Source organism: Vicia villosa, linkage group LG4 (assembly GCF_029867415.1).
Source record: "Vicia villosa cultivar HV-30 ecotype Madison, WI linkage group LG4, Vvil1.0, whole genome shotgun sequence".
NCBI classification, from domain to species: Eukaryota; Viridiplantae; Streptophyta; class Magnoliopsida; order Fabales; family Fabaceae; genus Vicia; species Vicia villosa.
In genome coordinates this window covers 298,393-322,357 of record NC_081183.1, presented here as the reverse complement: position 1 = coordinate 322,357, position 23,965 = coordinate 298,393, and the positions used below count along the sequence as shown (strand labels likewise).

At 33.9% G+C, this 23,965-nt stretch overlaps 4 protein-coding genes across 4 annotated transcripts; 3 read left to right on the top strand and 1 right to left on the bottom strand.

The window, feature by feature from the left end:
* The first annotated feature begins 1,537 nt into the window (after positions 1-1,537).
* LOC131594261 (cycloartenol synthase 2-like) lies at positions 1,538-6,250 on the top strand. The gene is made up of 16 exons (XM_058866342.1): positions 1,538-2,308; positions 2,387-2,590; positions 2,678-2,962; positions 3,064-3,148; positions 3,235-3,590; positions 3,662-3,898; positions 3,995-4,117; positions 4,197-4,295; positions 4,415-4,471; positions 4,552-4,598; positions 4,692-4,835; positions 4,917-5,097; positions 5,193-5,273; positions 5,353-5,436; positions 5,526-5,661; positions 5,744-6,250. Exons 1-15 carry the CDS (start codon positions 2,105-2,107, stop codon positions 5,652-5,654), a joined length of 2,316 nt encoding a protein of 771 aa, XP_058722325.1. The 5' UTR covers positions 1,538-2,104; the 3' UTR covers positions 5,655-5,661; positions 5,744-6,250.
* Positions 6,251-6,987: 737 nt separating this feature from the next.
* Positions 6,988-15,045, bottom strand: LOC131594259 (U3 small nucleolar RNA-associated protein 21 homolog). The gene is made up of 18 exons (XM_058866340.1): positions 14,883-15,045; positions 14,758-14,785; positions 14,561-14,661; positions 14,267-14,470; positions 13,943-14,186; positions 12,961-13,136; positions 12,623-12,705; positions 12,315-12,387; positions 11,542-11,607; positions 10,946-10,988; positions 10,331-10,470; positions 9,853-10,065; positions 9,692-9,776; positions 9,223-9,517; positions 8,592-8,862; positions 8,210-8,432; positions 7,681-7,907; positions 6,988-7,577 (listed from the first exon to the last, which is right to left on the bottom strand). Exons 1-18 carry the CDS (start codon positions 15,006-15,008, stop codon positions 7,422-7,424), a joined length of 2,754 nt encoding a protein of 917 aa, XP_058722323.1. The 5' UTR covers positions 15,009-15,045; the 3' UTR covers positions 6,988-7,421.
* A 150-nt stretch (positions 15,046-15,195) lies between these two features.
* Positions 15,196-18,046, top strand: LOC131594263 (protein APEM9). The gene is made up of 5 exons (XM_058866344.1): positions 15,196-15,353; positions 15,440-15,673; positions 15,775-16,057; positions 16,822-17,186; positions 17,584-18,046. The coding sequence occupies exons 1-5, from the start codon at positions 15,298-15,300 to the stop codon at positions 17,711-17,713; spliced, it is 1,068 nt and encodes a 355-aa protein (XP_058722327.1). The 5' UTR covers positions 15,196-15,297; the 3' UTR covers positions 17,714-18,046.
* Positions 18,047-18,790: 744 nt separating this feature from the next.
* LOC131594262 (pollen receptor-like kinase 1) lies at positions 18,791-21,961 on the top strand. The gene is made up of 3 exons (XM_058866343.1): positions 18,791-19,793; positions 19,981-20,691; positions 20,806-21,961. The coding sequence occupies exons 1-3, from the start codon at positions 19,142-19,144 to the stop codon at positions 21,393-21,395; spliced, it is 1,953 nt and encodes a 650-aa protein (XP_058722326.1). The 5' UTR covers positions 18,791-19,141; the 3' UTR covers positions 21,396-21,961.
* The last annotated feature ends 2,004 nt before the right edge of the window (positions 21,962-23,965 follow it).

Genomic DNA, 23,965 nt, shown 5'->3' with positions numbered 1-23,965 from the left:
AACTCATAGTCGGTGTAGGATAGGATTTTGGTTGTTAGTTCGACGCAGCGTAAGGTAATGTTTTTACTCTTGCTATCTAGCATGTTGTGAAGTACGACATTTTCCCAGTTTTTCACAACTTGGTTTTCCAAAAACCAAACTACATGGACGTCCGATTTTTGGAGGGTGCTATAGTTACCTTTCCTTGGGAAAAACACGTGGTTCATCGTGTAGTGAGCCAATCTACAATTTGGACGAATTAGGCCAGCGTTGAAGGGAGATGGAATTCCAAAAGATGGATCAATGAGGAAAGAATGGGCATGAGTCTCAAAATCAAATTCTTTACCTTCAAGAACTATTTCATCTTAATCTTGCTCCATGAAGGACAGGTTGCACACTTGAGAAAATTCTTCAAAAGACAAAGTGATAAGATGTTTCTTGACATCGGAGATAATGATGCCATATTTGTAGGAGAGATTAGTGTAGAACATTCTCACTAACTCAGGATACCTCCATTGAGATTTTTCAAACACAGACTTCTTCAACCCGACGAAGTTGAAGGTTACCATGAAGGAGAGAATATTGAATAGATCTTCATCCAAGTAGTTAGATACGTATAGTTCTTTTTAAGGTTTGGAGGATTTAGTTCTTTTAAGGCCTTGTGAGGTGATGGTGGATGATTGAGAGAGCTATTGTGTTTCTAATGCAATGTACAATTGAGAAAAATGAGAAATTTACCTCTATATGTAGCTTATGTTAATCGTTTGGAAGAATGTGCCAATCGATTGGAAATGGTAAAATTTGAAAGCTGCTAAAGTCCAACTAACCATTGTATTAATGACTCACCCAACTAGCCGTTGTGGTGAGCTTCAACTTCAAATTTATGAAATTTCACATGATTTAATCAATTACTTTGCTAAGCTTCATTGATAATTCTCTTAAAACTTTAAGCTACAAATCATTCCTGCAAAACACTAACGTTTCACCTTTGATTTAATCGAAATAAACTTATAATATATAAATTAAACAATTGAATCAACCTGACATACGAGTTCACCTGATCCGTTTGTAAAAAAACAAACAATGAATCGGTTGATTTTAATAGGAGGATTAATTTCAATGGAGTAGTTCAAATTTATCTACATAATACAAGTCTAAGGGCCCTGCAGGTTTATTATTCACAAAAGAGAAAGTAATACCTTCTTCCATAATGTACTTTCAATGGCTCGTGACAGTATTAATTATGTGGTTGTACTCTCTTATTTCTATTTACTTATCATATTTGCCTTTAAAAAAAATTTAATTATGTGGAAATTAAATATCAATATTAAAGTCCAAACAATATGGTTGTAACAATATGAATTAAAGTTGGAGTTGTAAGGTTGCGTGTTTTCTCTGCTAAGGATAGTTACATGAAAGAAAAGTCATATTTTTCTTAATGAGGATGCATTCAACTTGGCTGACATTTTAATGCATATGAGGTTGGTTGGCATTGAACTATAACTTCACTCACAAGTTTGGTGTCATATTTTTCTTACAATTATTGGAAGCAAAATGTTTCATGTATATTCGAATACCATTGTGCAAGAATAGACAATTCTCCACATTCCACACACCATGCTAGAATACATCCGAGGTCCAACGAAAATCACAAACGTCTTTACATGTCTACGAGGAACAGCGTTTGAACCTGAAATAGATGCTGCTATTAGGACGCTTATTGACGCGTGTTTTGTTGTTTAAAGGAGATGCTTAAAAATTGGTTTTTTGTTTCAGCGTTAATGTTATGCCGTACAAGGATTCTTGCAACTAATGAAAAACAAAACAAACATGTTCAAGATAAGAATCAATTGCCAACTAAACAAAAACAAATAAAACATTAATATTATTAATAATAATAAGAGACAAACAAGAAGATAACACCTAGAAATGAAAGAGGTTCAGTTTCAATGATGTTGTCTCATTGTCAATCATTTCTATAAAACAATTAGCTTAAAATTTATGCACTTTTTAAATCATGTATTATGATGAATATTCTACTGGCCTGCGTCCTTGTTCATGATATTATAACTCAATTTTCTTAACTATATATGAAAAGTTTACGTCTCGAAGTAATTAGTCCAAGATGTGGAAGCTCAAGTATTCAGAAAGCAAAGAGGGTGAAGAGTTTGTTACAAGTGTGAATAATCACACCGGAAGACAATATTGGGAGTTTGATCAACATGCTGGAGCTGAACAAGAACGAGCTCAAGTGGAACAAGCTCAAAAACTATTTTATGATAATCGTTTCGTAAATAAAAACAGTTCTGATCTCATAATGAGACTCCAGGTATACATACACGCGTAAAACTTAGTATTACACATATTAATACTTATTAGAATGGTTATAACTTTGGTTTTGCAACAGTTTGAGAGGGAAAAAGGTTTAAAGATGAAACTAGATAACAATAAGGTGAAGAAAATGAAGAAGGTGGAATTAGAAGATGTGATAAGTGAAGAAATAGTAAGAAAGACACTGAAAAAAGCATTGAGATGTTACTCAAAGCTGCAAACTGAGGATGGTTTCTGGCCAGGTGACTATGGTGGTCCGTTGTTTCTTATGCCTTCTTTGGTATGTAGTAATAATAATAATAATACCATTCTCATTATTCTTTTGCACATGGTTTTTCTACTGAAATGAATTAGTTATGTGATATAGGTGATAGGATTATGGGTAACTGGTGCCCTTAATGCAGTGTTAACCTTAGAACATCAAACCGAAATGAGACGCTATCTCTTTAACCACCAGAACAAAGATGGAGGGTGGGGATTGCATATAGAAGGTCCCAGCACAATGTTTGGCACAGTTATGAGCTATGTAGCATTGAGATTACTCGGAGAAGAGGTCGACGGTGGAGACGGGTCCATCGAAATAGCAAGAAAATGGATTCTTAATCGAGGCGGCGCCACTTCCATTCCTTCATGGGGAAAACTATGGCTTTCAGTAAGCGTAGTAGTAGTAGTAGTAGTTGTTTAATCAAATGGTACCATCCACCTTATAAATTATAATGAAATCAAAATAATAATGCAATATTATATTTATAGGTACTTGGAGTATATGAATGGAGTGGAGTGAAACCAATCCCTCCAGAAATATGGCTTCTTCCCTACTTTGTTCCTTTCCATCCAGGCAAGAATCTTCTCATTCATTATTCATTCCTATTATTAATTGTACTATATATTATACTATTTAATCATATGCTATTACTCTAGCAGGAAAAATGTGGTGTCACACTCGACTTGTATACCTACCGATGTCCTATTTATACGGTAGACGATTTGTGGGACCTTTCAGTGCCATTGTTTTATCTCTTAGAAAAGAGCTATATACGTTACCTTATCATATACTTGATTGGCACCATGCTAAATACCTATGTGCTAAAGAAGATTTGTATCATCCATCTCCAATCATACAGAATATTTTATGGCCTTTTCTTGACAATCTTGCTGAACCTCTTCTCATGCATTGGCCCTACTCTAAACTAAGGAACAAAGCACTTAATCATGTTATGAAACATATTCACTACGAGGATCAAAACACTAACTATATCTGTCTTGGTCCTGTTAACAAGGTACTTACACTACTAGTTAATTATAAAGTCAACAAGTCATGAAAAATACTAATAAGGTAAAACATATACAGGTACTAAACATGATTTGTTGTTGGTTGGAGAACCCTGATTCTGAGGCATTTAAGTATCACATTTCAAGAATCAAAGATTATCTATGGCTGGCTGAGGATGGAATGAAAATGCAGGGATATAATGGTTCTCAGAATTGGGATGTTGCTCTATCTGTTCAAGCTATCATAGCGACTAAACTTGATCATGAATACGGTTCCATGCTTAAGAGAGCTAATAATTTCTTAAAACTCTCACAGGTAATATTGTACTATTTTCTGTAAAAATTCGTAATCCTATGGAAGAAAAGAAAGTAATTAAGATAAATACATGGATATTGTATTTTGGTTTTGAAGGTAAGAATGAATAGGTCTGGTGATAGTAATAGCTGGTATCGCCACATTTCGAAAGGTGGTTGGCCTTTCTCAACTCAAGACAATGGTTGGTCTGTATCAGATTGCACTGCAGAGGGCTTGAAGGTCACACCTATATTTCAATCACCTAAACTTACTGTTACTGTTTTGAGATAACCATATATAGCAAACTTGTCATTTTCAGGCAGCCATTTTGTTATCAAACTTGTCATTTGAAACTGTTGGGAACGCAGTGGAAACAGAACAGCTCTGCGATGCAGTTTATTTTATTTTATCCCTGCAGGTATATGTTTGGATTTGGAGCGAGCAATTGAAAATTCTAAGCAATTGAATTACCTTCATTTCTAAATTTTCAGTGGATTTATTTTATCATTTTGCTCTTCCACATTGAATATGTTACAGAATGGAAATGGTGGATTTGCATCCTATGAGCTCACAAGATCTTATGCATGGATGGAGGTAAAGTTTGTCTAGTTAAATGAGGAATATTATATATTCAATACTTAAATGATTCAACACTTAATTGGTTTCTGTCACAGAAAATAAATCCAACAGAAACATTTGAAGATATCACCATTGATTATCAGTATGTACCTCATATTGCCACATTTCCTTGTAATAATTCTGTGTCTGTCTATATAACTTGAATTTGTAAACAAAAAAAATGACTCCATTATAGGTATGTAGAATGCACATCAGCAGCGATTCAAAGTCTCACCTTATTCAATCAACGATATCCGTGGCACAGGAAGGCGGAAATAGAGACCTGCATAGCTAAGGCCGCAAACTTCATCGAAAGCATACAGCTAGCGGATGGCTCATGGTTTGGTTTGCTTTACTAGTCGAGTAACTTAATTATTCAACAACATGATTTTAATTTCATAATGTGAGTTTAATTTCATAGGTATGGATCATGGGGAGTATGCTTTACATATGGGACATGGTTTGGAATAAGTGGGCTTATAGCTGCAGGTAAGAGGTACAATGATAGCAAAAGCATAAGAAAGGCATGTGAGTTTTTGCTTTCAAAACAACACAAGGTTTCAGGTGGGTGGGGTGAGAGCTATCTCTCATGCCAATACAAGGTATACTATATAGCATGAATGAACCTTAGTTCTTTCTTTCTATCAACATAGCATAGGTTTTCAGTTTTTAGTAATAAGAGGTAATAAATGAACAGGTATACACAAATCTAGAAGGAGACAAGTCTCATGTAGTGAACACTGCTTGGGCTATGTTGGCACTTATTGAAGCAGGCCAGGTATAGTAAAGTATATAATATGAGCTAAATGCTGAGATTTATTTATAACTAAGAGCATTATCGATATTTTATGGTATAGGCTGAGAGAGATCCGGATCCATTGCATCGTGCGGCCAAGGTTCTGATTAATTCACAAATGGAAAACGGGGAGTTTCCTCAACAGGTAACAATGAACATCTATTGCTATGCAGAATGAGAGAGGAAAAACTCCATTTGGAGTACTTGATCTGATATGATAGAAGTTTTGTATAGGAAATAATGGGAAACTTCAACAAGAATTGTACTATCAATTACTCAGCATACAGAAACATTTTTCCCATATGGGCTCTTGGTGAATATCGAAGTCGGGTACTGAACAAAGAGTCGAGAGCAACTGTATAATAATGAGGTATAGCAACAAATGTGTATATTGTTTTACTTGTAATTCAGTTTCATCTTGTCTTACATTTAACTAATCTGTACCCTTTCAGCTACACAAGTGGCGGTAAATAAAATAAAGCAGGAGGCAAATAAAAAGGACAATAAGAGGTGCAAAGTTTATGTTGAATAAAACAAATAGTGTGAAATGTAAATTTGAATATAATTGATGTGAAATATGTGATACAAAAATTGTGATCCTATGAGGATGAGAAGACCATGTTACAAGAATTCCTTGATGAGATTCCCCATTACTACACTAAACCATAACTAGTGATTATTCAGAAAAACATTGCTTGATCAACAATTACATTACTGAGCTTGACATGATGCAGCAGTGAGTGGTTAAACTCCTGATAAAGGATTAACTTGATATGAAAGTGCAAGCTTCCACAAATCGACCAAAGCCTTTTTCGTCGCAATCACATGTATTCTTACAACCCTAAACATGTCCCAAACAAGAACAACTCACAAGCTCTAAATCCCAATCTAGCATACTATTGGTGAAAGTTTGCATCTTGAGAGTGTATTTATCTTAAAATCTCATATTTAAATTCCGCTAGTTACAAACAATTGATATATAAGACCGAGCAAATTCATACAAAATTTTACTCTAACTTCCATGTTAGATTAAGAGAATTTTTCCCTAAAGTAAAATGCAAAAATAAGAGAAAAAAGCTCAAGGTGTTTAGATTCTAAAACCCAAACACTTAAAAAAAATGCTCCAAAAAGCTTTTGAGAGAACTGAGAAGAATTTAAAAAATAAGAAGTTTGAGTGAAAAGTCAAATGAATTCAAAATAAAAAGTAAAAAAGAGATGTATTCCTATGTAGTCTATAACTAACCAAAAATACCAATGTAGTCTTTGAGAATCTCTTAAAATAAATCAAAATAGTTCTCTTTGTTGCACTTTTTAAATACATTATAGTGTCTATTAGAAGCTAATTTAACGAATATTTGAAAAAAAATTATGCATTTGTTTCAACATTACCCACAATTTTTTTTTGAAAAAGTAGAGTCAATTAACTTCAAAAACAAATTTTAAAACCAGAAAACAAACACAGTTAAGTACTATATCAATTTGATATTTTTCTTTATTATTAAGTGCCAAATACATCATAATATTTATCCCGGAACAAATCTATATATGTATTCAAATGATATAAAAACGAATACACTTTCAAATTTTAACACAAACTTAGATTGATGCTTTGCAAACCATCTTCTGCTTACAAAAAAAATGTAACATTCATTATCAACTGCAGAAAAAGAGTCCAAAGCAACTGCATGATAATCGGGTAAGCAAATGTCTATAATGTTTTACTTTCGGTTTTTGTAATTCACTTACTTGCATTGAACAAATCTCTACCATTTCAGCTACACAACTTCCAGTAAAGATACACAAGCAAAATGCGTGCAGAAAGAGCAGTAAAATTTATATTGAATACAGCATTGACGGGAAATGTAAATTGCAATTAAATTGTTACAAAATTTGGCCTCGTCATATGAGGATGAATTATACCAGACTATTTTTACCTCGATACAAAATTCCTCCATTAGTTTCCCCATAAAAATTTAATAAATCAAAGTAGGAAACCTCCTACACACCAGTTTTAACCAACTTTCCGCTCATCAGATTCCTCCATCAATCCAAGCATCAGTGGAGAACAAATATATTTCTACCCTGTTTTCATTTTCTGCCTAAATTTTCACTTACAGAGTTGAGGACTCTTCAAGCATGAATTTGGGAGTTACTTAGAAAAGCAACCACACACCTTGTACTTTGAAACAACTTATCTACCCTCTGCCATACCATGCTCTGAATATCTAGGAGTTTCCTTGCTTTTTCTTGCAAGTGTGAATGTTTTCTAATTGTCTCGCCATGTATCTGCCAAGATGAAGAAAAATAGTAAATATACAATCAGGAAAAAAATCACATTCATTTGAGCTTCTATAAACAACTAAAGTGGCCAACAAGAGAAGTCCCATACCTTTAAAAATAGCCTGATGACAGCTTGTAGAAACTCAAAATTGTTTCGGGAGGAGAGCTCAAAAATAAAATAATCCACCAGCTGTTCAATCCATACCAACTCAGGTCTCTTCTCATCTTCTTCCTCATCATTGTCATCATCATCATCATCAATGATCTGAAGCATTCGGAGTTCCATATCTAGAGTTGATGGAGATAATCCTTTGATATAATCCGTGAATGCTCCATCTGCAATATAGAATGTTAAATCCTAACAATACAATTTTCAGAAAAGAAAAAAAAAATTCTAAGTGTTATATGCAGTGCATATTTATCAACCCAGTGAAATAGTTTTATCACTTTAACAAACAAAGGCTCAGAGACAGACAAATTTATTTTGGAATGACTAAACACCAGCTTTTAACAAAAACAAAAAACATGTCTTTCACTCGAAAATGAAATTTGAAGGATGCAAATAGTTTCGAAGCATGATATAATTGACTGTAATTAACATATGAGATGCAAATAAGAATGAAAAGTAGCATTCTTACAACTGTCTGAATCCTTTGTGGATTGAAGAAGATGCAGAAAACGGGATGATGGTGTATCTGGTTTTGTTTTGCTCATTTGCTTTTCATTGTTTACTCCATCATTCTCCTGTACTGACCCCTTCTCGGGCTCAAACAATATTTCCCCTGAGAGCAATGGAACTGAAGGCAGGAAGAACGGAGCCTTTTCAGGTTTTTTGGGAGGCTCAATAGGTTTATTGCGAACCTGGAATTCATAATTCATGGTTCAACAAACAGAACAAACTAAATGTCATTCAAGAGCATAACAGAAAACAAAAGAAACATAAAGAAAAAGGAAGAAAATAAGGTTCAAACAGAAATTCTTAGTATGATCAAGAATTAATTATGAGTGGTAGTAGAAGACCTTTATAATGTCCAAATTGATCAAGCTTTGCCACTGGCTCTTGGGCAGCAATGAAAGTGTAACCAAATCGGGTATTTGCTTATCTTGAGCTTGGAATGCCGGAGATTTCGCCGGAGCATCTTTAGGTTGAGAAGCATTCACCAGCTCACCAGAATGCTCAGCTTGAGCATCTTCTGCGGAGGAGATAGATGGCAACTTGACACTCACAACCTCTTTTCCACTTGCATATGAATCAATAGTTGAACTACTAGAGAACATTGCCTGGCTTACCCTGATAAAATTTCTCAATATCAGAAATTGTTTTAAATTAGTGCACTCAACTTCATTCTGAAATTTATAGAACCATAGATACATGCAATTTAATATCGAATAAATTACAACGGAAACACTTGTCCCATTAAAGATTGTTTGCACCTTTCAGAAACTTAATAAAATAAGCATCTGTTCGATAGTGAAAATGTTATATAGACAGTGTTGCCTTCGTGTCTTCATTCAAGAAAATGACTTTCACTTGCAAGAGGGAATCAGTTTCCTCATCTTACAGGATCATTTGCCAAAAACCACAAAAGAATACATATTTTCTGCAAAATTATACTCAATGAATAAAGAATACAAAAATTTGGAAACTTACCACAAGTATACCCCATTTTGATCAACATGGGTAGTTGCTAATATATCCATGTTTGGGGACAGAGATAATGCTGTGATAGGCACATCAACTTGTATAGCATCTATCTGTCTAGCTAAGATCACATCCCAAATTCTAAGACTTCCATCCATACTGGACGAGAGAAGCCATTTCCCATCCTCACTAAAGCATAAATCTGTTATACGATCTGTGTGACCTTCAAATTTACGAACAAGTCTGAGAGCCACGACATCAAACAATCTGATCGTTAAATCATCTGCTACTGTAGCCAGGAGACCTGAAATTCATTATGACCCTTTAATCACTTCAAGGCTCAAGCATATAAATTATAAAGTAAGAATTTATTTTCTTCTATTCAGAGCTCACACACATTATTATTTAACAAAAAAGAATTAGAAATTTACAAGCAGATCGATACAGGGATTTAAAAACTAATGAATATTCAGATTACCATTATAACGATGGTAAACAATCTTAACAACAGAACAACCAATCTCCCATCTGGATTTAAGACTCCGTCCTTTGAAATCCCAAACCTGCAATGCAACCCATAAATGAGAATTCCTAGTATAAATAGCAATGCTAATCAAAATTTTCTGATTGTTAATGAACCTTTATATCTCCGTGATATCCTGCACTAATCATGACAGTATTTGTTGAGTCACATGCAACCCCAACCACTTCACTGTCATGAGCACAACTTCTTGATTCTGACATGTCAATGTAAGCCCCCCTATTAATTCCTGATTGAAGGTTAAACTTTTCAATCCAACCACCAGCTGTCCCTAAAATGGCAAAATTGCCACAAGCACTAATGGCACAAGCCTGTTTCAATATGAAAGCAATATTCAGCTAGCATCTACAACTCATTCAAAATGCCTATTAAAAAATGACACACTGAAAGGGAAATGCGGCATATTTAGTATTTAAGCCACACGTCCAACAGTTTTTTCAATATAAAAAGGAAGTAGAAGAAACAAATTGAGTGGCCAGCTAAAATAGGTAGACCATTTCATGCATACCTTCTATGAAAGCAGAAATTGATAGAAATCAGAAAGAAAAAAAAACTCAGTGAAGATGAATTCCTAACCTTTACAGGCGTTGGATTTTCAGGGCATGGATTTAATATATGCTCTCCAAGAACAAAATTTTGAAGTCTCCACACATATGCTTGAGCAGTATCCATATGACAAGTAACCACATTGCACCAATCACGCTCTCTAATTTCAGCTGAAGTTTGCACAAAGAAATAAGTGAAACATCTTACATAACTTTCTCTTATAAACCAAGGCCTAAATGGTTCAAATGCAATACTGGACAAATTTCATACATACAGATGTTTCCAATGCATAAAGACAAATTTTTAACGAGTTTTCTTGGGATTAACAACTGATTTGGGGCAAAGCACATGGTCCTTTAAAAGGTGTTTCCTTAACAGATAATATGCAGAGGGGTTGGGCAGCGTTGATATGATGTTTTCTCTTTTTCCGTGTTTATTTCCTATTTGTGCTCAATTACTAAATATTAATCAAACTAGTTAGAATGTAAGACAGATACAATTATCATTTACCAATTCAATTCTTTGTAAGCATATACATATCAAATGCTAACCAGCCATATTTTTGATAAGTCAATTCCCAGAAACAATTACTTAAAGTCATTGGATTAAACTCCATGTATGAATACCAAGAAAGAACTTACTTACCGCAATCAAAAGCAATGACAGGCTTCAATTTTATTTCTTCCTCCTGTACACAGGCATATACACACATGAGAAGTAGATATAATGTACATTAAAACACGTAAGAGACGATGTACAGATTTTGAGTTTACAAAAGAAACAATTACTAGGTATTAAGCAGCTATAACAAAGTGCACCATAATCATTTAATTGAGTAAGGTCAGGTTGAGTAGAAAAATGGCAGATGTGATCAATAAACATAATACTTCATTTATGAAGAAAGAAACAAATTAGAGTACAATATATTTCTTAATCCCTCCCTACCCGTGCTGCATATAGCAAAAGACATTATTACCAGATTATTAACAATAATTATAAACTCTATTTTTAGTGACTTCCAAGTTTGAGCACAACATACAACTATCATGAATATGAAATAGCATCCTTGTAAAGAGTTTTTTAGTGAACCAGACATTACTCTGATTGGTCATGCAGGTGAGTGTGTAACCAAAACAAAACCTTCAAAGTTTAAATATGAAATAGCAAGGGAGGCAGATCAATGCCTTCTTAAGATCTGTAAGGAAGCAAAAAATTCAGAATGAGAACATCGCCAGTCATACCTTAACTCTCAGCTTCTTAGCACGTTTAGAAACATGGCGTTGAGAAAGCTCCCTACTTTGTTGATCCTATTAAAATTTCAAATCCATTAATACATCAGTAATAAATATGGAGAAAGATATTGAGTAGAAAATGATTACACGCTGCAAACATACACAAGATTAGGCCATTAAATGTAGCCAATAAAAAAGAGTAGGATATGTGTAAGCATGTCAAAAGGCATTTGAGGGAGCAAAGGCCATAGAAGACTAAATGTACATAATTAATACTCCACCCTTCTCATTATAGTGAAGCAGTTAGGCAGATAAGTTATTTAAATAAATGAAGGTATTGTTGGAAAATAATAACAAATAATGATTTGGCATTAAAAGTGACAAATAATTTGAGACAGAGAAATATTCCAAAACGGCACACTTAATATGAGGCTGGGTATCTGAATACACATAAGCATTAGCCTATTGCATCTAAACTTTCTAAAGAACTCAGCAAAAATACAAAAGAATACTACTCTGCACTCTTGCCAGAGTAGTCGACTAATATTTAAGTAATAAACCTAAAGTACTACTTTGAGTGTAAAGTGCTACTCCAACTCAAATACTCTCATTAGAAAACATTAAAAAGGCCTAAATTGTACGAGGCATTTAGATGACTATAACCTATCGATTATAAAAATCCTGAACAAATGACATTTCAGTTGATTACAACCAAACTGAACAGAACAAAATTTCCAATGAATAGAGAAGGCGTTATGTAAATAAACTATGATATGACTAACCTGTATAACAGAGAAAAGGCGAAAGGCTCGATCCTGGCCAGCAGAAAGAATATGTCTTCCATTGGCATAAAACCTGACATGGCAAACTGGAAGTGTGAGATTTACAACCATTGTGTAATACGATGACAATATCAAAAACGCATACCCTAATTCAATCCAAATACTTGAAAAAAAGTTGTCAAATGGAAAATAAAAAACAACAGTTAATGGCGTAGAAGAAGTTGTTTCGATTTCTACAATGATTAACATTACACAACAAAGTTAAAAAAAATATCCTCATAAACTAAGATCCAGAAAATAATTATTACTTTATGCAGAGGGGAGGAGCACTATGCCCACTTCGAAAGCGCAAAAGGCGAGGGTCACCATCACTTGTGTCAAAAATCCACATCTGAGAAAAAACAAAAGCCATTCTTTCATGTTCAGGCAAAATAGAAAAGTAAAAACATTATAAACATATATCCACACCAAGCAAAATCAGGCACTACAAATGAAAATTTTAAAAAATATTATTTACAAAAATGGATTGCCTTAACTATATAAAACAAAAAGTAGTTTAGGTGCAACATTTAGCTCAATTAATGGAGGGAAAATCAAAATAGAAAAAAAATATGAGCATGTGTATCAATAGTAACAAAAATCTTACTTTAATAGAGTTGTCTGTCGATGAACTCATTAGCACTGGCTCATTAGCAAAAAAATGTAGTGAAGTTATGACACCATCATGAGCCTCTCTTACAACTGAGTGGAGCCTTTTCTTTTCTAAATTCCAAATGCTTATAACACCAGATGAACCTCCAGAAGCCAGAAGGGGTTGTCCATCTAAAACAGATAATCCATTAAATAACACAGAATAACATAAAGAGACACAGTTCTTCAATTTAATTTTGTCATGTGTGATGCATTCTTATTCTTAATTCTTAGTATATTCTTTTAGATAGAAGTCAACAGATCAGTTTCACCAACATGAAAATTGCCAGCCTCATGATTAATGGTAGAAGAAAGAAAATCAAAAAGTGTGACTACTGACATAATTGTCAAATTCTCGAATAGAAAACACAAAACAAAGTTAATTTGACTCTGAGCCTTCAAAATAAAACATTTAATAATTAAATTGGCACCTCATTCAAATTTGCAGAAAGTTAGCATGCAGAAAAAAAATCACCTAAAGTTGGAGGGGAGCAAAATCTTTCTTCACTTAATTTTGGCATCCCTCCAACATTAGGAGAATTTAGAGAAGAGAGCAGATGTTTTTACAAAATTTTAAGCGATAGACTAAAACATCCTGGCATGGAATATGACATAATTGATGTAAAAAAACAACTTAGCAATGTCCCTCCATTAAAATTCCTCCCTTCTTCTCAATAAAACACAATATCTTTTCGAATCCCTCCCCATCCAACCCCTCCCATCATTTGAACCAAGCACACCCTATGTACTGCATTAAAAGCTAATGGAAATCTTAAAACCAATTAATCCTTTTAATTTCAATTTCAATAAATAAAAGACAAATATATTTTCATGTAGCATAAGACAGACAATTAGCAAAGAAATATAATATCTACAACAAAATTATTACATGCAGCAAGTATAGTGAATTAAAAAATTTAAATGTTGCTCGGTCCTACCAGTGCTGAAAGATAAAGCAGTAACAGAACCACGCGTAGAATGTGTAAACGTAACCAATTCTTCATCATAACGTATGTTATGAACATGGATCTTCCCATCTGCACAGCCAACTGCGACAACGTCTAGAGCAGGGGACGAGACACAACAAGAAATAGGTGAATCCCATCCTTTAAACTCAAATATTTTCTTCTTTGTGCTAATGTTCCAAAGCTGCATAGAGCCTTGCTCACTCCCAATAAGAACCTGTTTACAGTGGTCTTTGTTTTAAGTTTAACCAATACAATATCTATATGAATCTCTGACATTGGAAAAGATATGTTCACCTTATTTAGGTAAGTATCTGGATGCATAATACAAGTCGGGGTAAAATTCGGATCTAACACAATATGACCAACGGGAGCAAGGTTGTCCTCGATTCCCTTGAACGCCCACAAGAACATGTTGCCCTCAGCATCAAGACTAACAATATGTTCTCCAAACAACAGTAGCGACTTAACCTTAGCATTATGGCTACTCCAAGTTGCAACCTGAAAACGTAGCAAATGTTAAAATTCCCAAATAATAAAATGCTCCAAAATAACAAAACAAAAACGTAAAAACATCGAAATGCACAGAACCTGGTGAGCTCTCTTGAAAACACCAATGTTGTTTCCATATGCAGCAAAAGTATAATCACGATAGGAAGCAAGAGCACCAATCTTCTTAGGAAGTTGAGGACCTTATTGCACAATTAAGCGTAAAAACTCAGAAAAAAAATTAAAATATAAACAAAAATAAAAATGAAGTTTGAAAAAAAAAAAAAACAGAGTGTTACCAACTACAACCAAAGTGAGCTTTGCACACTGCAGAAATCAATTGAAAGTTCAAATGATGAGAAGCATAATATATATATATATATCAAAAACAAATAAAGGAACAAAAAAAGGTGAGTGTTGTTACGTTGAAAATCTGAAAAGCCTTTCCAACACTGACAGTAACAAAAGCTTCAGTGCCGAGCCTCTGAACGGTGAAGGGGACGCCGCCGGCGATACATCCGATGGCTCTGTAAGGTTCAAAAATCCCCATTCTGCTTCAACTGATGATACGTTTTTAGGGTTTTTGATTCATAGTTAGGGTTTTTGCTGATATATTTTTATTTTTAATTTTTAATTTTAAATTAAACTAACGGACACGTGGCAAGTTATAAGACGTTCGATCTATCGGACGGTTCAAATGGATCCAAAGGTATGGTTCTTTCCCGCTACAAACGTAGACAATCCCGATCCTTTCTTCTTCTTCGCTGCAAACACTAGAGACTCGTAATCTTTCAATTTTTCAATTTCAATTATCTTCGCTGCATTTGTAATCGGAAATTATGGAAGATTCGAACTCCGAGACACCGACATGGGAAGAAATCGAGGTTTCAGAGAGGTGATTTTTTCTTCATTTTTCTTCTGTAACACAAAATATTAGGGTTTTGTTATTGATGATACTTTCAATGATGGTTTGTTTTGTAGCTATCTTGTTTGCTCCATGTATGAACAAGCTGCATTATTAGCTTCCTCTATTTTAAAACGCTTTCCCCGTGATTATGATCATAGAGACACTGAAACTCAGGATATGCTTCAATCAACTGCTATGGTCCTCATTCAAGCATTCAATCAGCTTGGCAGGATATCGGAAATTCTTGATCAACTTAGAATGTATTTTGTTTCGCTAAAAGCTATTCCTGCACAAGTGCTCCTTACTGGGTATGGTTATTTGCTTTGCTTTGTAGTTTGTTGCTAAAGGATACTGGTAATACACTATTGCTGAAACTAGTGTTTGTGTTTTTTATTTTTATTTGGTTCAGAGTTTGTTTTCAAATAGCGCAAGGTTCTGCTTTGGGTGTTCGGGAATTTCTTGAAGAATTTCTTAGTGGATGGACTCTTGGTGATGGGCAATATGATGCTGTAATTGCAGAAGCAAATGTAGAGCATGGGAGTAGTTTAGAAAGGCATTTTGTTCTTGGAATTGATGAATATTTGGAAGTTGTTGAGGTTTATGCCATCACACTCATTGCAACGGTTCTAGAAGATGTAGATCTTGCAATTTCCTGGGTTGAAAATGCTCCGTTGCCTGAGGAAAATCGACAGGTAAGAGTGTTCTTTGCAGATTATGTTTTTAAGTAGTTCTGTCAAAAAAAAGTTTGTAAGTAGTTCTTCAACGACATTAATGGCACATGTGAAATGTCAATGGTGTTATCGATGCGATCAAGTAGGAACTGAGCATTAAGTTATCATTATGCACATATCATATCATATGCTTTTATTTTATACCGATTGCAAGAACCAAAATCAATGGTTGTTTCTAGTGTTATCGTTGCTCTTTGTTCTCGTTGTTCTCCGTGCATATGTTAGTGGAAGGTAAGTTTCATTGAGTTGATTAAAGACTCGGATTTTATTTTTGGCTTGTAAAGTCTAAAACTTGAAGCATGATAACAAATGTTACTTTGTGTATTACCGTCTCTGACCCTATAATTTGTTTTTTGTACATATCTTTTATTTTGTTTTTATCGGCCTACCTTGGATATATGATATTTATTCTTCTCTATATTACTGCTCAAAGCCTGATAGTGAAAGTAGCTCAACATTTATAAAAAATAACTTTTTATAAAGAAAATATGTAGTGTGGTTATTTTGTTGCCAAGAGTGATTATTATTTCATTCATTATAAAAACTTGGTGCCCAGCAGATTGAACTCGTAAATATAACAAGTTAACAACCATTCTCTGCAATGTAACAGGAAAACTAGTTTTTAATATTTGAAAATTCATGCTTTTTTTAATATCAATTTGTTAGTCCTAAGATGCGATTTTCCCGTGCATTTACTAAATATTGGCATGTCATTGAATTCATAGGAACTTCTGAGAAGGTTACACTCTATGCACTCTCTTAAAAATACCATTTTGTCTCAAGTTTCCTCTCTACAATCACCTACAACGGCTTCAAATAACAATGAAACTTATTCGTTGAAAGAATTACACGATAGTAGAGGATCGCCTGAAGCATTGAAAGGCAAGTATGCCGACAATAAAATGTATAGGTCCAAAGATGGAAGGACAAAATTGTCTGAACGAATAGAGACATGTTTCTGGTGTTTCCGTTCTATTAATTTGAAGTTTGGTAATATGGAGTTTGTTGTACCTAGTGGGAAGATTATGCTTGGTTGTTTGATCTTGTTTGTCTGCTACGTTATCAAAAGAAAGCAATCTACTTTGAAAAGGTAATCACTTGAATTCTTGGCTCCCTAATAGAATCTCATGTCCATATCCTCCCACATTAGAATCTCATGTCCAAATGGCTAGTGGACTACCTTTTATGGAACTCATCCTTATTTAATTTATACCAATAACTTGATCAGTTCATGCATAACTTCTATCTACAACTAGTGGGCTGTTATTGTGAAAGTGTTTTAGTGCATACTTAGGACAGATGAACTGCTAGATTGTGAATGGGAGCTTCTGAGTTGTTCTTGTTGGACCCTTGGTCACCGCACTTTATGTACTGTTACCAAAACTTGTTGAATGGATTTGTAAGACCAAAACCAAATTCAACAGAATTTGCTCTATTTCCTTCAAGGGATTACGTTTTTCTGAATATAGTCACTTTTCATGTTTTAGGACTGTAAGAAGACATGTGGTCGCAGTGAAGAGGGCTTTGGTCGATTTGTGGCAGCTTGCATTTTCGTATCAAGTTAATCCTTTAGCCGCTGTTGAACCACTCGCTGCTGCAACACGTCAAGGTCAGTGATGAAGTTGTTGATCAAGCATGACCTTGAAGACTGTGTCATAAGTAATCCTTAGAATACCATCTTGACAATCCTTCTCCTGGAAGAGGCAATATATTGTTTACAAAGGTGCTTGCTTAAGCTGATCAATAAAGTCCTGAGAAATTATGTACCTTGAATATGTATGAAAATTTGTACATAATAAATGCATTTTGCTATTTTCTATATAAGGAGTGCTCGAGATTTGTGCTCTCGATAATCTTTTATTTATATAAAATATCACAAATGCACTGTAGTGATCAACAAATTGTTTTGCTATCAAAATAAATATACTGTTCTGAACTTTTGAATCTAGGTGGTTGAAGTTGTAGCTGTTAAATTGTTATGTTTTGTATAAATGTATGTTGTACATGAAGTATATCAAATCACAATTGTTTATTGTATAAGCTAAGTAGACTAAGGAGAAACTCCTAAAGAAAACGGTTATGGATTTTGGGAGATTTAAGAATTATCATCCTTTTACTTTACCATGGCTACAGAAAGCTGCAAAGGAGCGTGGTAGCTTTGGCTTATGCTGTAAACCTCGTTTAGATTTAAAAATAATTAAAATATGCTATCTAATTAAAGTTTTAAGGTTTAATTAAAATAGGTTTTTTAAAAAGCTTAAACTTAATTTTTTTTATTAAACAGATCAGGTTAGGCTTAAAAATTTGGTCCTCTTAATTTTTTCTTCAAACAATGACTTTCATAATGTTTTTTGTCAATACATTTGATCCTGGCATTAAAATAAATTATAGGTAATAATATACGAAAGGATTATAAATAAAAGATAATATTTCTTATGACTTTTTATTTATATATAAGAAAAAGTTGTGTTAACAAAATTGATAGATAAGGGGTGACACAACTTTCTCTTATATTTAAGATTAAAAGGAGTATATTTATAGGAACAAAGTTTGAAATAAGTTTTAGGATCTTATAATTGGACTAACCATATGTGTTACTATAATTTTATGTGTATTGTTTGTGGTAATTAAAGGCTTTCCGTGCATTTCTGGTGTGTGATCATGAAGACACACATTTGACATGCCTTTCCCATTCTTCATCTGATGCAAAACAAACAAGAAAATAATAAATAATTAAAGGACTAGGTCAATTGATTAATTAATTAACCTCACTCTATGGATCTCTCAATTAATTAAACAAAAACAAAAACAAAAGAAAAGAAACAACCTTAACCAACCAACCAACCTTGTATGCATGTGTTCTATTATTAGCTCTGTATCTTCCTGCTTCCTGCGTTTCTCTCTTTCTCTTCTTCCATCTCAAAAATGCAACGCCATCTCTCTCCACCTTCCAAAACGGTTGTTGATCAACCTCACTAACATCTCATCATCCTTCTAGTGCAAGTGCGTGTGCATCATGTGCATGGCCTTCACTACATCATTATTATGGCACCAAAACTCTTCATCACTTCTTTAACCATCTTCTTTTTTTCTATTCTCATCAAAATTTCATCTTCTATTTCAGATATAGATTCTCTCCTCAAATTGAAAACCTCTTTTCAAAACACCGACGCTGCGTTATCGTCATGGAACACATCTATCCCTCCGTGTGATGGTGATAATGCTAATTGGTCAGGTGTTCTTTGCTATAAAGGACATATTTGGGGATTCAAACTCGAAAACATGAACCTTAAAGGCACCATCGACGTTAATGCAATCAAGGATTTACCTTATATCAGAACCATTAGTTTCATGAACAACCAATTCGATTCACCCTGGCCCAACCTCAACAAACTCTCTGGTCTCAAGACCCTTTTTCTTTCCAATAATAAATTCTCTGGCGACATTCCCGATGACACGTTTAAGAGCATGCAATGGTTGAAGAAAATTCATCTGTCTAACAACCAGTTCACTGGTCCTATTCCATCTTCCCTTGCTTCGTTGCCGAGGCTCATATCCTTGAAGTTGGATGGAAATAAATTCAGTGGTCCTATTCCTCAATTTCAACACACTTTTAAATCATTCAGTGTAGCAAATAATCAATTAGAGGGTCAAATACCTGCCACCCTTAGCAAGATTCCAGCTTCATCTTTTTCTGGTAAGACATATGTTTGGTTTAATTAAGCACTCACAACATAAGCTTTTATATATAAGCTATGTGCTGAACAAATTGTTTTCATAATATCTTTCAAAGAGTTTTACAAGTACTTACGTTACTAGATAAGTTCAAATTCAAACATGCTAATAGTAATCAATGAACTGATACGAAAAGAGGGTCAGCGCAGGTAATGAAAAGCTGTGTGGAGCCCCTTTAGGAGCATGCTCATCCCAAAAGAAACCGCCATCACCATCATCATCATCTTCATCATCACCATCATCATCCATAAATGTAAACAGTATTGTGGTTGTGGTTCTTGTTAGTCTTGCATTGCTTGTGATTGCAGCAGTAATATTATTTTTCCTTATTAGAAGAAGAAAAAAAAGTGAACAAGGAGCAATAGCAGATGGAGGAGGAGTAGGTTTAATTGGCAACACCAGCAGCAACAACACTGTGGATAGTAGTAGTATTCAAAAGAGAGGACCATCATCATCAAATAATATTAATATTTCAGATGATCCGGGAGGTTCAATACGGTCACGCGGAAGCAGCAACCACAGTAGCAGAAGAGAAGAAATGAAGTTATCTTTTGTTAGGGAAGAAGCATCAGAACAATTTGATTTACAAGATCTTTTGAGAGCCTCTGCTGAGATATTAGGAAGTGGCTGTCACAGTTCATCTTACAAGGCTGCGCTATTGACCGGCTCCACCGTTGTTGTAAAAAGATTCAAAGAGATGAACAATGTTGGTAGGGAAGAGTTTACAGAACACATGAGAAGATTAGGAAGGTTGAATCATCCTAATCTCATTTCTCTCTTAGCATACTACTACAAAAGAGACGAAAAACTCTTCATTACCAACTTCATTCACAATGGCAGCTTAGCCGTCCGTCTTCACGGTACATGCTTCCCAATCATAGAATATAGATTTTCAATATTTTTCTCACGACTAATACAATATATAATGAATGAAAACGACTAACTAGTGTAACTAACTTTTACATCTGATACAGGATACCAAGCTATAGGACAAGTAAGCCTTGATTGGCCGAAGAGGTTGAAGATTGTGAAAGGTGTAGCACAAGGTATTGAATATTTGTACAAAGAGATGCCGAACTTGATTGCGCCTCACGGTCAACTTAAATCTTCAAATGTTCTATTGAGTGAGTCTATGGAGCCTATACTAACAGACTATGGATTAATACCTGTGATAAACCAAGATATTGCTCATGAAATAATGGTTGCATACAAGTCACCCGAGTATTTGCAGCATGGGAGGATCACTAAGAAGACTGATGTATGGAGTCTTGGTTTACTCACTTTGGAAATTCTAACTGGAAAATACCCTGCTAATTTTATACAACAAAGCGAGGTGAGTTTGGCGAATTGGGTTGATTCAGTTGTGCAAGAAGAGTGGCCTAGTCAAGTGTTTGATAACGATATGGAGTATAGTAGAAATAGCGAGGGAGAGATAGTTAAGCTTTTGAAGATCGCATTGGCTTGTTGTGATATGGATGTTGATAAGAGATTAGATTTAAAAGAAGCTGTTGACAGAATTCAAGAGGTACAAACACAAGAAGATATTAATGAGGAGGATCTGTAGTGAATGAGTCTCCAAAATCAAGATTCGTCACGTTTCTTGGGAAGGAAGAAATCAGTTTTTCTTCATGAATGATTGAATGAGGGTTGCCATAAGCATATCTTGGATTGTATCATATGATCTCCCTTAAAAAACACATGCAATGCCATGGCAGGATTGAATGAATGATGGAAAGCAATGGTGTTCATATGCATGCATGCATGTGCATGGTTGTAATTGTATCTCTGTTACATAACTGGGTTTCAATGTTTGAATTTTCAATCTGTTGATTGATTTTTTTCCAGTGTAATAATGAGGTGAGATTAAAGGAGAATGTATTATATGAGGGGAACAAGAGCTTAATGCCAATCATGAAATGAGATGTACTTGAGGTTGAATCGATACCTTTTTTTTTGTTCCAATGCACACACAACATAACATATACCATTGTCGAGTCTCAAAACTTTGATCACTTCTTTTTCTATCAGCCTGCGCCTTCATCCATTCTTGCACTCTTAGGAAGTGGCCTCTTAACTACGACAAGGCTTCATTTTGATCTATTAATTCTCGCTACACATATTTCACCCTTGTTTCACTATGTATCCATTGTGTTATGACCAGTGACTTTCCCTGTATACAATTTTAAACGGAGTTTGATTACTGGTAGAATGGTTTTGATGATGACTCTGATGTTCAGTGGAATCATGTTGGTTGATCCATTTTTTGACCGTGTTAATTTCTCGTGATATCTTTCCAACGGTCTCTATTGATGCTACTTATCCTGAAATTATCTAAAGCCTCGTCAAGGAGAAGATTCAAGACTTTAATGTTGTGTTTTGCTTATGCTCTTTAAACTTTAATTTTTTGTAAAAGAAAATGTCTTTGAAAATGGTATAAGGGGACCGGTCTATTCAACTTCCCTCCCTCTTCTATCCTGTTTCATCCTCATATTCTCGCCCAACGTTCTCTATATTTGTTAGGGTTTAACCACGCCATGATATCACCCTTATTTCCTTGTTTGTCCCTTTCCTTTGTAGATGTGTTGTCAACATCAAAATGGATTAGAATATGGATCTATGTGCTTAGTGGTATTGCAGTTATGATGTCTTGATCCTTTGAGTGATCAGAATGGTTTTGATGATAAGTCTGATGTTGAGTGGAATCATGTTGGTTGATCCTTTTTTGACCGTGTTAATTCCTCGTGATATCTTTTCAACTGTCTCTAATGATACTATTTATCCTGAAATTATCTCAAGCCTCGTCAAGGAGAAGATTCAAGATTTTAATGCAGAGTTAAAGTAAAAAATAATGTAGCAAGGATCTTGAAACTTCAAAGTTGTGAAAGAGAGAAAGGGTGAAAGTTTGCTTGGTTGATCGTGCGTTTAGCACAGTGCATGTGTGACCAGAGTATTATAAAATGGCGGAGTAACTCATAAGTTACTAAGTCAACTCTTACACACTAAAAAAAAGTTTTTTGAGGACTCGCTCTTTGATAAAATCACCTAAAATGTTTTGTTTTTGCATATAGCTAGTTGATTACATACTCAAATAATCAATTTTGTGTGAAAATTATGCTAAATATTCTATTTACCAATAGTTCTAGTCGATAATCTCAATTGTAACGCCTCATAATCAATTATTAGGATTGATAGTCACTTAATAACGATGCAATTTGAAAATTTTCCATTTTTTACTACATAATCGATTATTGAATATGCATAATCGGTTGTTCAATTATTGAAAAAAATTCATTTTTAACTGCATAATCAATTTAACTACTTTAATGATGCGTTATATATATATATATATATATATATATATATATATATATATATATATATATATATATATATATATATATATATATATATATATATATATATATATATATATATATATATATATATATATATATATATATATAATTAGATCGGACCAGCCAGTTCAACCGGTTGGACCGAGAATCGGAATCCTAATTGGTCTGTTTGGACCTGAAAAACCGAGAAGCAAAAAAAACGGAATTTAAATCAGAAAACCTGTTAAAAATTGATTAAAAACTAGAAAATCGGCAATTGAGGCGACTTTTAGGATCGGAAAGGATTTTGCTTCTAATTTATAAAAGTATGATAAAAAAATTGTTTTGAATCAAAATAATGCATAATTTAATTTTCTTTTTCCTTCTCCAATCACTCTAGTACACATTATCGTAGAAAAATCAAAGTAAAAATTAGTTTAAATTCTTTTGTTATTCTCTTTTCATTTGATTATTGAAAGTATATTTTGTATAATAATATATAGAAATTAATTGTTATGCACGGTATTGTAAAAAGTTTTACACAGTGAATCTATCACAATCATCCATAATCATTATTTTTTATAAAATTAAAATAAAAGTCAAATATGATTTAAAATTTTGACGGTTATGATTCATTGAGGGTGTAATAATACTTTACACTATCAGTATATTTCAATTAAATTCTAATATATAATAGATAAATATGATAAAATATAATTCTAATGCATAGAAAATTACCAACGTTATAAACAAATAATTGATAAAGCTATTAATAAATAATATTGTAAAAAGAATAGGT